The 13,489-nt window shown below is 50.4% G+C and overlaps 2 protein-coding genes across 2 annotated transcripts in view; one reads left to right on the top strand and one right to left on the bottom strand.

The window, feature by feature from the left end:
* CHRAC1 (chromatin accessibility complex subunit 1) overlaps positions 1-13,489 on the bottom strand; it is a 237,913-nt gene that overhangs the window by 123,418 nt on the left and 101,006 nt on the right. The window lies entirely within an intron of this gene.
* Positions 10,033-13,489, top strand: part of AGO2 (argonaute RISC catalytic component 2) — an 87,635-nt gene continuing 84,178 nt past the window's right edge. Inside the window, exon 1 of the mRNA XM_081265626.1 lies at positions 10,033-10,190. Coding sequence (XP_081121752.1) covers positions 10,169-10,190 — 22 coding nt within the window. The 5' untranslated portion in view covers positions 10,033-10,168. The remainder of the gene's footprint in view (positions 10,191-13,489) is intronic.

The following is a 13,489-nucleotide window of genomic DNA, read 5'->3' as shown; positions in this document are numbered from 1 at the left end:
CCTCCCTGTGTAGAAGGAGAACCTGCTGGCACCTCCCCAGATCCCACCTGCACACTGTTCAGGAAGACATTTCTGGGGGTCTGGACTCCCTGCTTTGTAGGGGTGCTATGACTTAAAAACAGGGATGGAGTGGCCTGGACCTCATCCCTCCAGCCCCCCACCCAACAAGATGGAGGAGCATCTGCGGGCAAAGTCAAGACATGGCTAGGAAACTCTGAAGGCCCAGAGCCTCCACGGAGCACTCAAGCACATCTCCCTCCCTCACCCTCTCCCACTCTTCCCCACCTCCCCTCTCCCCCCACACTTCTCTCCCTCCTCCCTCCCTCCCTTCGGGCAGGTTGTCTTGCATCTGTGAGGAGAGACCACCTTGGCTTAATGACAACAAGTCTGAACTGGAACCTCCCAGTGTTTCAAGAGCCATGCACTAACATCCATGTGAGGCTCAGGCCTGTTCTCTTTAATGTGGGTGGCAGGAAGTGATGAAGTAGGTCAAACTGGGTTATTAAATCACCTTTAAAGGCTCTGCTTTGGGCCAGTCCTTTTATCCCAGACTTTCAAATGTTTAGTCTCTTCTTCTTCTTCTTCTTCTTCTTCTTCTTCTTCTTCTTCTTCTTCTTCTTCTTCTTCTTCTTCTTCTTTTTTTTGTTTTGTTTTGTTTTTTGTACTAGGGATTGAACACAGGGGCATCAACCCCTGAGCCACATCCCCAGCCCTATTTCGTATTTTATTTAGAGACAGGTCTCACTAAGTTGCTTAGTGCCTTGCTTTTGCTGAGGCTGGCTTTGAACTTACAATCCTCCTGCTTCAGCCTCTCGAGCTGCTATGATTATAGCGTGCACCACTGCCACCTGCGCTTAGTGTTTTCTACTCTAACAGCAAAAAGTAAAACTGGCAGGGGAGCTGTCAGAGTGAGTGTTTTTAGAGCAGTGTCTACCTTGCTCTTTCCTTAGAATCTTAAGAAGATGATCCTGATGTTTAATAAAATGAATGAAAGTTTCTCTGATTTTTTTTTTTTGATGGTTCTGGGGATCAAACCCAGGACTTTGTGCATGCTAGGCAAGCACTCTACCAACTAAGCTACATCCCTCGCCCCTCTCTGGTTTTTATACTTGATGCTGATTTAATAAATCCTCAAAGCCGAAACCGCACATGAACACACACATGCACACACATTTATCAACTGACCATGGGAACTTCTGTCACATTCCTTGCTTCATAGGTAACTTGTTCCACTCGGTATGTGTTATGTTGCATACTTGTAAAGGATGTCAAAGAGCGTATTGATTGATTTACTTGTTCCTCAATATATGATAAAATAGATACATGAATTTTGTTTTTATCATTTAAATCTTGACTGCTTGTTAGTAATCTGCCTTATATGTCCCTTAGTTTATTTCTCAGTAGATTCTGTTCTGTTCCTGGAAATGTGTCTGAGCGCACTGATGTAGGTTGGAAGATACAGTTGCCTCCTGAAGGGAGTGAGTCTGGGTAAAAAGAAGGTCAAATTCAGCAAAGCAGATTGCATGCCAAATTTTCCCATAAACTAAATAAGCTAAGTCTACAACTCTAAGGGGTTGACAAAAGTGTATTTAAAGAATCAATAAGGGGCTGTGGTTGTGGCTCAGCAGTTGAGCACTTGCCTCTCACGTGTGAGACCCTGGGTTCGATCCTCAGCACCACATAAAAATAAATAAACAAAATAAAGATATTGTGCCCATGTATAACTAAAAAAATATTTAAAAAAAGAATCAATAAAGCAGGGTGTGGGACACAGCCTGTCTATCCAGCTGAGCTAGGAGATCACAGGGTCAGCCTGGGCAACTTATTGAGACCCTGTCTCAAAATAGAAAGGGCTGGGATGTGGCTCAGTGGTAAAAGGCCCACCTCCACCCCCACCCGACCCCGGGTTCAATCCCCAGTACAAAAAATAAATAAATAAATAAATAAACTGAGCACAAGTTTATAGGGTTTGCCCCTTTTCCCTCCTGTGGGGCAAGTCTCTGGAGTGGACTGCTGGCTCATGGTGTGGATGTCCACCCGCCTTTGTTCAGAGCCCACACTTTAGGGGAGGGCAAGCAGCAAGTGGGCTCCGGTCAGCAGTGTAGGATTTCACACCACTCACCCTTTCCATCTTGGTTTTGTTGGTTTCTTTCTTATTAGTCATTCTAGTGGTTGTGAAGTGGTTGTGAAGTGGTGACTCATTGTGGTTTTAATTTGCATTTCCCTCATGACTAGTGACATTGAGAGCCTTCCCACATGCTTATTGACTGTGTGTGTGTGTGTGTGTGTGTGTGTGTGTGTAATGCCTGATCAACTCTTTTGCCTATTTTTAAAAAATCAAATTATTTATTTTTGATTGTTGATTTGTAGTCATGTTTTATATATGCTGGATACAAGACCTTTGCCAGCCAGCAGTGTCACAAGTACTCTCTCATTCTGTGGCTTGCCACCTTCTTATTTTCTTAAAACTATCTTTTGTTGAGCAATAGTTCTTAATTTTGAGAAAGTCCAATTTATACTTTGTTAAATACTTTAGTGCTTTTTGTCATCTTTTCTAAGGTATCTTTGCCTACCCCCAGGTTACAAAATAGTCACATCTTATTCTAAAAGCTTCACAGTGTCAATTTTACGTTTAGTTCTGTGATTTATCTTAATTTGTGGAGGAACACCAGGTGGGTGTGGAGGGACGTTATTTTCCATGTGGACATCCAATTTGTACAGCACCTTTTATTGAAAAGCTTCCTCCATCGGATTACCTTGGCAGCTTGGTTGAAAGTGAATTGACATTCCTGTGGATGTATTTCCAGCTTGCTGTTGGGTTCTGCTGATCTCTGGGTCTTTCCTTGTGTCTACACCATACCCACCTGGTTACTGTAGATTTTCAATCAGATGTGAAATTGAATAGAGTTGATCCTGAAATTGCCTAGTACAAGCTATCCCATTTTGTTCTTGTTCAGATATTTTATTTATGCCTCTTCTAATTCATTTTAAGTTATAGGTACATTTTGGGTTTGCTTCGTTGGTTTCAGGGCAGGGGGTGGGGCTCTGTGGTACAGAGGTCACCTAGCCTGCAGGAGGTCCTGGGTTCTCTCTCCACCACTGCAAAAAATAATAAAATACTTTTTAAAAAAGAGTCAATTTGCCAATTTTTTTTCATTTGCAAAGTGAAGTCTCTTTATTGTGATGATCTTAACAGGCAAAATCACGTAGGTCTGTCCTGTCCACCAGGAGGAGGTCTGTCTTTAAGGAACACCGCGGGGAAGTGAGCATCAGAAGGACTCCACCCGCGGCTCTTCCTGGAGTCTCACTTTCCCCTGATGGGTGGAGGGCACCTTCGGGTTGGGGGAATCTGCCTGGGAGGTGGGGGGCACCCCCACCCCCACCTCTCCTCGAACCCGCCCGGGCTCGCTGGGCTCAGTCGCAGGAGCGCGCTGGGGGAAAGCGAGGTCGTGCGTGCTGAAGAAAAGAGGTCAAATCGCCTTTTCTTGCAAAATGAGATGGAGAACAGATCTGCATACACTGTTGGGAGTCAGTCTTACCCTTCGTGAGGCTACACTGACTCATGGCTCCTAGTAGGGCTCCCACTTGGCCTTCCACCTCACCCCACATTCCCAGGGTTTAGGGAGCCCTGGGGGCGCGGCCCCGGGGTCCCCGAGCCGGCAGCACTTCCGGCGACTCTCGTCCCGCCCCGGCACCGCGGGCTCTCGGCGGAAGCGGTGGGGCTGGCGGGAGGCGCTGCCCGGGCTGGACTGGCTCGGCGTCCACTCCGGGGGAGGGTCAAGTCTGAGTCTCCGGGGGCCGAGCCGGGGACGTCCCGGGCCGTGCGGGTCACGTGGGTTCCCAGGGAGGGGCGGGGTCGCCCGGGGCCGGGTTCCGCAGACCCGGCGCCCCCCGAGGCCGCCCTCGCCTTCTTCCCAGGGCTGGGACCCGCGAGCTGCCCGCTGTGGCCGTGCCCACGGCGGTGAGAGGAGAGCACTTGGAGAGGGCACGCAGGACCTTGCGTCGCCGTGACAGAGCACCCTCCATTCCCATTGGCCTTCAGGGCACAGCCCTCTTCAGAGCTCCCGTGGTGAAATGCAGAATGGGGTTACCATTGATGAGGGCCTCCTGGATCTGCTTCCAGGACTAGGGCGGGGTCGGCCCCAGAGCATCTGCCTAGCAAGGCCCTGGGTGCCATCCCGGGCACAAAGAGAAAGATGCATTTCCACCAACATTGTACTTCTCCTGACTCATCATGATTATCCAAATTTGTAACGTATCTGCAACAGCCGTGTACTGGTAATTGTGATGATAAACAAGACTTTTTTTTTTTCTTTTTGGGGATTGAACCCAGAGGCCCTCTACCACTAAACCACATTCACAACCCTTTTTATTTTGAGACAGGGTCTCTCTATGTTGCTCAGGCTGACCTCAGACTTGCAGATCTCAAACTTGCAGTGCTCCTGCCTCAGCCTTCCCAATAGCTGGGATTACAGGTGTGCAACACCAGGCCCTAACAAATGGAGCTTTGCAGGAAACCAAACAAATTTGAAGATTTCAGCTTATAGATTTTTTTGTTGTTGTTTGGTTTTGTTTTGTTGGTTTTGTTTTGTTTTGGGCATGGAACCCAGAGTCTTGCCCATGTTAGGTAAGCCCTCTGCAACTGAGCTATATCCCCAGCCCCTATACATCCAGTTTTGCTGTAGAGAAGTATGTAGAGGGATCAGTGAAACTTTCAAACATAAAAATGTTACCTGAGGAGAAATATCTGTAGAAGAATTAAAATGGAATATGGGTTCCAGGAGCACAGGATGTCCTATGTCTGCATCCTGTGCTATTTTAAAAGGATTGTGAGGGACATCAAATGGATGTGGTATTTTTATTCCATCTGGCTACATTCTTTAAAGTGATATGACAGTTTTGCTTCTAAGTGTCAATATTTACAGTATGCCAGAAGTTGCATTCTTTGTAACTACTTAAGCTTATGTAATGTTTTAGGTGTCAACTTAATGTGTTGGGGGATGGAATATTTCAGATTGTAGGGGTTCATGAACAAGACTGTTTGAAGACTACTGTAGCCAGTGTTTTCAATGGCTCTTAGGGTCAGAAGGAACCCAGAGACCAATCTCAAGGTCCCTTGGTGTGACGGTACCACTGTGCCTCTTGGGAGGTGGCTGGTTCTACACTTTAGGCCAACCTACTGGGTTCAAAGCCTGCTGTGAACTCAAGGCCTCAGTTTCCCATCTGTAGGATGAGGGTGAATATGGGAATTCATGCACTGCCTGGAGCAGGCACTGGGCTGGCAGAAGTGCACCGTGCCAGTGTTTACTGGTTCTGATGGGAACTTGTCTCCTAGCTAGGAGGTTACTCCTCTCAAGGAACCATTCTTGGTCTGCTTTTTCAGGAAGCGGCAAGATTCTTCCCTTCTCAGTAGGAGGGCCCAATAATAGGCCTTGGTACCTTTGGGCTAAAACAGAACACCAGAGACTGGGTGACTGACAAACAAGAGAAATCAAGGCTCCTGGGGGGCGTGCCCATCTAGTCCTGGGTACTCAGGAGGCTAAGGTGGGAGGATCACTTGCGCCCAGGACTTTGAGGCCAGCCTGGGAAGCACAGCAACTCTCATCTCAGAAAAAAAGGAGGGGGATGGGGAAGGAGAGAAGGAAGGAAACAGGTACACAAGGGAAGGAAGGGGAGAAAAGAATGACATCAGGGTTGTGGGGCAGCTCAGAGCAAGAACTTGGCCTCCTGCACGAGGCTCTTAGTTTGAGCCCTAGCACCCCCCAAACCAGAACCACAGAAACTGATTTTCGTAGTTCTGGGGAGGGAAAGCCCAAGGTCAAGGCAGGGCAGATCCAGGGCCTGGCAGGCCTGCCTCCTGGTTCAGGTGGTGCCTGGTGCTTTATCCTGCCTGATGGGTCCCTGGATCTCTGCTCCTCTGCCCTCACATCCTCATCACCCCAGGCTCCCCATACACCGACACTGTGGGAATAAGGAATCTGAGGGCACACACGTTGAAACAGCAATGCCCACTACCCACCCCACGGACTCAGATCAGAATTCAAATTTTCCTTATACTCTTATGATTTCTTTTTAGTTTTTTAAATATTCAAATGCAAATCCGGGGCATACTTTCTTTTGTTGAATAGAATTTTTAATTCAATGTACTCAAATTTTTCTTCACAGTAGTTATTTTGTCTTATTTCAGAAATCTGCACTACATTCTCAGTGTGAGACCTTTCCAAGATTAAATTTATTTTAAGATAATTGTAGGTTCACATGCAGGTCTAAGAAATAATAAGTCCTTCCCGAAGAGGACCACTCTCACTCTGCCCGGTGTGGTGGCCACTCCTGTGATCCCAGCCACTCTACTCAGGAGGCTGATGCAGGAGGATCCCAAGTCAAGGGCAGCCTGGGAAACCTATTGAGAACCTGACTTGGAATTTAAAAAGGAGCTGGGGAGGTAGTTCAGTGGTAGAGTGCCCTTGGGTTCAATCCCATTACCAAAAAGAAGGGAAGGAAAGAAGGAAGGAGGGAAGGACAGGAAGGAGGGAAGATGGATCCTGGGGATGCTTGACTCAAGTCCCCAAGGCTGACATTTGCAAAAGGGCAGGACAATAGCACAACCAGGGCAGTGACTTTGGCCCACCTGAGGGCTCCACCTCACCTCAGGGCCCCTCACAGGGCTCTTTATGGCTGCACCCTCTTGTCTCCCATCCACCAGCTTCCTCACCCCTGGAACCATTTGTTCTTTGCATTCCTGTAAACTTTGTCATTTTGATAATGTTACATACATGGAATCACACAGCATGTGACCTTTTGGAATTCTTCTTTACCCTACAGAGTTCTTTTGAGCTTCCTCCTGGTGGCTGTGCATTTCAGGAGTTATATATCTATATCTATATCTATATTTATATATTTATATATTTATATTTGGGGTGGGTACTGGGGATTGAACTCAGGGGCATTCGGCCACTGAGCCGCATCCCAGCCCTGTTTTGTATTTTATTTAGAGACTGGGTCTCACTGAGTTGCTTAGTGCCTTGCTAAGTTGCTGAGGCTGACTTTGAACTTGCAATCCTTCTGCCTCAGCCTCCAAAGCCGCTGGGATTACAGGTATGCACTACTGTGCTTGGCCAGAGCTCTGTTCTTTTATAAATTATTCAATTTGTGACATTCAGTTACAGCAACAGAAAAGAGACTAAGATACCATCTCTGTTTCCCTCCTTTCTCTTTGTAGAAGTGAGATTCCTCATGCTTTGCTAAAGGCCCTGAGGAGGCCTGCACTCAACAAAATAATGTAGTGTTGTTTGACCCAGTGCTTCTCAGTTTGTTCCTGGACCCTCTGAATTATGTTCAGATCATGCTTTGGGAATGAATATTGATTCCAGTGCTCATATTTTAGTCTTGAGGGAACTACGGGCCCCCGAGTTGAGAGCTTTACAGGCCTCTTCTCGGGAGCTGTCTTTGTGCTTGCTTTCCCCCAGGCTCTTTTTTCTTTCCTAGATAGGTCCTGTGTGCCCTGCCAGCTGCAGAACAGCCTCGACTGTCCAGTCTCCCTGCCTGGGATTGGAGCCCACTGCCTTATCACAGCATCAGGAACCCCTAATAAAGAGCCAAGTTGCAGCAGGGAGGAGCTGGCCCTGGGGGCAGGCTGAGTGCTGGGAGAGGGCTGGGGAGCAGGACCGGGGGGTTGGAAAGGGTCTGAGCTGTGAAGAGAGAGGACTCAGCCGCATGGAGGAAGTAGGGTCACTAACTACACGAGAAGAAGGCCCAGGAGAGGGAGCTTCCAGCTTCTCTGGTGGATGGTGAATCTGTTAGCCAAGCTGGAAGAGCAGGTGGGAAGAGGAGATGATGCACTTGGCTGGAGCTGTGGGCCTGAAGTTCTTTGGAGGCTGGGAACTGGAGCTGCAGGAAGGGGCTGGCGTCTGAGGAGGACAGGAGTCCAAGAGCCACCCGGCCAAGGAGTAACCTGAGTCCCAGTGCTGTGGGACCTGAACCCAGCCATTGCTTTTCGCCCTGGAAGTGCACAGGCAGACTGTATTAGCAACCCTTTACCAGCAGGGGGCCCCCAAGTGTCAGGTCTGCGCAGTGAAGCAACACAAGGGCAGCCCGAGGAGACAGTATCTTGCTGCCCTCCAGGAGGGAAGCTTGGCAACAAAGTATCCCATTAGGATACTGTTAAGTTCCGGTCTCCTCCTTTTCTGAGGCCCTAGGAGCAGTTCGGCTTCCAGCGATTTAGGGCAGAAGCCAGTCTTGTGGGTGGGTGAAGGAGAGAGGCAGAGTGATGGGTGTCTGGGCGTTGGGAAACTAATGAGGTGGTGTGGTTCATAAGCAGGAGAGTGATAACCTTCATGATTAGTTGCAATGTTCTTTGTTGAGAAATACAGCAAAGGTACAGAAAAGTACATTAAAATGTCAATGTCTGAGAACATAAAGATGTGTTAAGGGTTGGCTGCAGAATGAACAGCCAGCAGTACTGCTGGTAGGAACAGGCTCGCACCCCAAGAGGCCCCAGGGCTGTGCTCCATATCAGCTCTGCCCATCATTCTGACGCTTACAGATATCTGTCTTGTTTTTCTGTGGATTTTTAAAATTTAATAACACATTAAACAATGTAGTTTAACTTAAGGGTTAGAACTTTATGAATGGAGCTGGGCAGAACGCCTACAGCATCAGTGTGCTGAGACTCATCTGTGTCGCTGTATGTGGCGGCAGTGGGTTCTCTTTAATAGCTGGATTCCATTCTAGCAGAGGCTTGATTTCTCATTGTACTGCTAGTGGGTACCCAGGAACCCCAGCAGTGTTCATTCCTGGCTGTGAGAGCAGCACTGCATCCCATCCAAGATTCCTGATGCACAGAAACCCATTTTATCATGATGCTTTTTGTGGTTGCTGTTGTTTGTTTGAGGTGGGGTCTCCCTGTGGTGCCCAGGCTGGTCTCATCTCTTGGGCTCAAGAGATCCTCCCACCTCAGCCTCCTGTGCAGCTGGGACCATAGGCCACCACCTATAGCTATGATGATCCATTAGTATCATCCACTGTGAAGACTTAGGTCCTCCTTTTCCGTCTATCTGGAGGAGAGTGGTAGTTTCCCTGCACTAACTTTGGGCCTTCCTTGAGGACTGCAAGTAACTAACAAACCTACTTGACCTCTTGGCAAGCAGGACACCTGTTTATCTTTTGACCTGGATCCTCAACACTGGGCATTGCACCCCATAAGCTGATAACACCTGTTTACACGACAAGAGAAGGGGTTGGCACGGATGTTGAAAGATGATGAGCCAGTCTGGGTTTTATTTCCCCTTCTGTCTTCTAATCACCAATTAGGGGAGAAAACAGGAAACCACTGTCCGGCTTCTGCTGGACTCAGGGGCAAATGAAGGACCAAGAGTATTTGGGTTGGAGGAAAAACGGAAGCCAGCAATTGGGGAAGGTACAGAAATGCCCAAAAGGAGTATGAGGGAGGTCCATGAGGTCCGCAGGGCAAAGAGAGTGTGTTTGGATGCTCTGACCGCGGAGAGGGAGTGGTATTTGATCTGATCCTTGACAACTCTGAAAATTTACCAAAGACTGACTACTTTTTAAGTGCTTTATGCGGATTATCTGGGTGCTCGGACGCGCCGGGAGGTGGCAGTGTAGTCGCGTGCTAGGGCCGAGCTGCGTTCAAGTTCAAGCTCCGGGTCGGCAGAAGCTTCGTATTTGTTAATAACTTAAAGAGCCAGGCCGCGAGCTGGGGCCGGCTACGCGGGCAGCCAGCGGACCCAGCGCCGCTCCGGCCTGCAGAGCTCTCCCCACGCGGCGAGGGACAGTCCCGCCCGGCGGCCCGGGCGCGCCCGCAGGGGCCCGGGCGGAGTCCCGCCGCGCCGCCCCCCACTTCCCCCGGGCCTCGGGTCGCCGCGTCAGGCCGGTCCCGGGGTCTCCGCCGCCCGGCCGAGGCCCCCGCCCGCCCGGCCCGCCCCGCGCGCCCGGCCCCGCCCCGCCCAGGCCCCGCCCCGCGCCCGCCCCCGCCCCCGCCCCTCCCCCGCCCGCCGCCTCCGCCCGCCGCCGGCCGCGTCGGGTAAACCTGTTTGGCGACGCGGCCGCGCCGGGGCGGATCGTGCGGCCGGCGGCTCCCTCGCGGCTCGCGGCGTCGGGGCCCGTGGCGCGGCGGCCGGCCCTCGGCCCCGGAGCCCTCGGCGGCGCCACCATGTACTCGGGAGCCGGCCCCGGTGAGTGCTCGCGCGGCGGCGGCGGGCGGCGGGCGGGGGTCCGGCGGGGCGGGGCCGGGGTCCTCCGTCGTCGCCGTCCGGCCTGCTCGGCGCGGCCCCGGGCCCGCGCGGCCTGCGTCCTGCGCTCGGGCCTGCGCCCCGGCGGCCGCGCGCCTAGGCCCGGCCGGCGCCCACCGCCCGCCCTGCCGAGGGTCGCGGCCCGGGCGGGCGGCGGGCGGCGGGCGTCGCCGGCGGCTCTCCGGGCCGCCCCTCCTAGGCCCCGGCTCGGAGGGGAGTGGGAGGCGGCCCCCCCTGGCGGGGCCGGGGCCGGGGCTGGCCGGGAGGCGCCCGCTGGCCGGGCCGCGGCTCATTCTCATTCCAGACACGCGGCTGGTGCGAGTGCTAATTGCCTCGTACGAGGTGCTCGGAGAGGTGGGGAGACGTGTCGGTGTCCTCGGCACCCCTCTACTACTCAGCCTCTCTCCTTGGAAAAGTTCCAAAAAACTTAAACCCATAAACATTTTTTTTTCTTTTTCGTTTCCAATGCAGAGTAGTGGGGCCGTTTACTTGCTGGGCCGGGAAAACGGTCAAGTGCTCCACTGTTTTTTGCCTTCTCCCGCCAGGCACGTGGCTCCTAAATTTCCCGGCACTTGGACCGGGCACTGCCTGCTCCCCTTTGTCCGCCAAGCTCCAGCCTGCCGCCTACCCCGCAAGTCCCCGCCTGTCCACCTGGTCCACGGCTAGGTGGTTCACGTCCCGGGTCTCTCCAGACCTGCTCCAGATTGTAAGGTCTAGAAGCCTGCCCGATCCACTCAGGTCCCTAAATGGTGGCCCCACGGCCGTGTCTGTACACAATTAGCTCTGTGCCTTGTGAATTCTGAGCAGCTTTTTTTTTTTTTTTTTTTTTTTCCCCTGATGTCACTTAGCTGCGCCCAGGCTCTCTGACCAACTTTTAAACCCTCAGGGGCCCTCAACAGTTTGACTGATGAATGGTTTAACCTGCACCTAGAAGGTGCCACAGACCTGATGGCGAATGCTGGCCTCTGGAGATCCTGGCAGTCAGCCCCCTAACTGTGAAGTGGGCTGGGCAGCCCCTGCCCTGTAATGTGAGAATCTTCTAGAGCAGAGTTACAAAGGAACCCAGCAGATGTGAGTCATGAAGCTGTACATTTTTTCAGATGATCAGTTTTAAAGTTGAAGGCCCAGAAAATGTGAGGAACCTTGAGGAAGGTCAGGCTTCTGTCTTGTTTTATGTGTTGATGGTTCAGCTAGTTGAAATTGGTGGAGCGCCTTCATTTTGAAGGCAGGCAGCAGAGGCTCAGAGAGGTTAAGAACTCTGCCAAGGTCATGGAGCCAGGAGCATTAGAACAATCTGCCTGGCTCCACTCCTGAGCTGATTTTCTGAACCCTCCTTACAGAAAGTGGCTCTCAGTCCCTTTTGACCTTGACCCACAGTAAAAAATACCTGTTAAGTCTAGGCTAGACTAGGCCATGCTGCGTACTTGTAACTGAAATGAGAACTTCAGGAAGTGGCATTGAGGCTGCTTGCTATGTGTACCTGCACCAGGCTGTTGACTTGTCTATGGAACACTGCTTGAAGATGGCTTCTGTGCTGTGGGCTTCTGCTTGGTGGCCTAGCGGGGACACCCTTTAGCCAGCTTTCATGGGGAAAATAAATGTCTGCAGGATAATTCCTAGCTAATGGCTGGACAGGATTGAGCCCAAGCTCCAGGTGTACAAGTGTGCTGTAATTATGCAGTTCAGTTTTTTTTTTTTTTTTCTACCCAAGCTTTTAATTTTGTTTAAAAGGAAATTTTTGGAATAGAATCTCTTCAGTGAGACTCTTTCTAATATTTTGTTTCCTAATTTAGAATCCTAATTGCATCTGAATTGTAGAAAAGTTACAGATAAGTTCTGCTACTTCCAATTGTTATAGACTTACTAAGCAACTTGTAAATTAATTTTAAAAATAAAGTTCACAGTAGGTTTATATTATTATGCCTGTTACAAAAAAATACTGTTACCTATGTGAAACTGAAATTTGGATTCCAAAGTTAGGAATGTTACTGTTTCTTAATTTTTCTGAACTATTGAAAAGAGTGAGGATAGGTGGATTTTGCATTGACCCTGAAACTTCATAGATCAATCAATTAGTTGTGGGCTCCCCTGGCCCCCCAGTACTGGGGATTGAAGCTGGAGGCCTGTGCCTATTAGGCAAGTGCTCTACCACTGAGCTATATCCCCAGTCCCACATATTTTCCAATTAATTAATTAATTTGTACTGGGGATTAAAAATTCAGGGACACTTGACCACTGAGTCACAGTCCCAGCCCAATTTTGTGTTTTATTTAGAGACAGGGTCTCACTGAGTTGCTTAGCACCCTCACTTTTGCTGAGGCTGGCTTTGAACTTACAATCCTCCTGCGTTTGCCTCTTGAGCTGCTGGGATTACAGCATGTGCCACCACGCCCGGTTTTATTTTTTATTTTGAGAGGGACTTGGTAGGTTGCCCAGCTGACTGGGAACTCTTGATCCTCCTGCTTTGGTGGCTGGGAATACACCCATGTGCCACCTGAATGCTACCCACCTTGCCCCCCATTTAAAGATCTTAAATGGTATCTAAAGGATTGTTTCCTCCAATGGGGTGGTTTTCTGAGGATTTTGCCTAATGTTATACCCCTTGTGGGTTTGCTACAAAGTAATCTCTGTGACACCTAATTCCTAGTGAGAGTTGTCTAAATAGGATCTTGACTTTGAAAATACCTGGCTTTCATTGGTAATTTCTGGTACACTTAATTCTCTCTAAACCCTATTTCTCCATAACTCCGAGTTGTCCAGTTGTCCCAGCAAGGATGCAAGCAGCTCTCCCAGTGATGGTGCCTGTTTACCATGGCAGTGCCTCCACCTGGGCCAGGAGGCATGGCAGCATGGCTCTGCATTGTGCAGTCTTCCTTCCCCTAACAATAGCTGTGACTCCTAAAACGACTGTTTAAGAAGTAGCAGTATTTTTTCAACTTGCAATTTCTGTATTGAAAATGTTGTTTTGTTTTAGAACTACCCCCACCCCCAGGTGCTCTACCACTGGGCTACACCCCCACCCCCCTAGGTGCTGTACCACTGGGCTACACCCCCACCCCCAGGTGCTCTACCACTGGGCTACACCCCCAGGTGCTCTACCACTGGGCTACATCCCCACCCCCCTAGATGCTCTATCACTGAGTTACACCCCCACCCCTAGGTGCTCTATCACTGGGCTACACCCCCATCCCCCTAGATGCTGTACCACTGGGCTACACCCCCACCCCCAGGTGCTCTACCAC

This window comes from Spermophilus citellus (assembly GCF_964194105.1).
Source record: "Spermophilus citellus genome assembly, chromosome: 14".
NCBI classification, from domain to species: Eukaryota; Metazoa; Chordata; class Mammalia; order Rodentia; family Sciuridae; genus Spermophilus; species Spermophilus citellus.
This window is presented reverse-complemented; position numbering and strand designations above follow the sequence as displayed.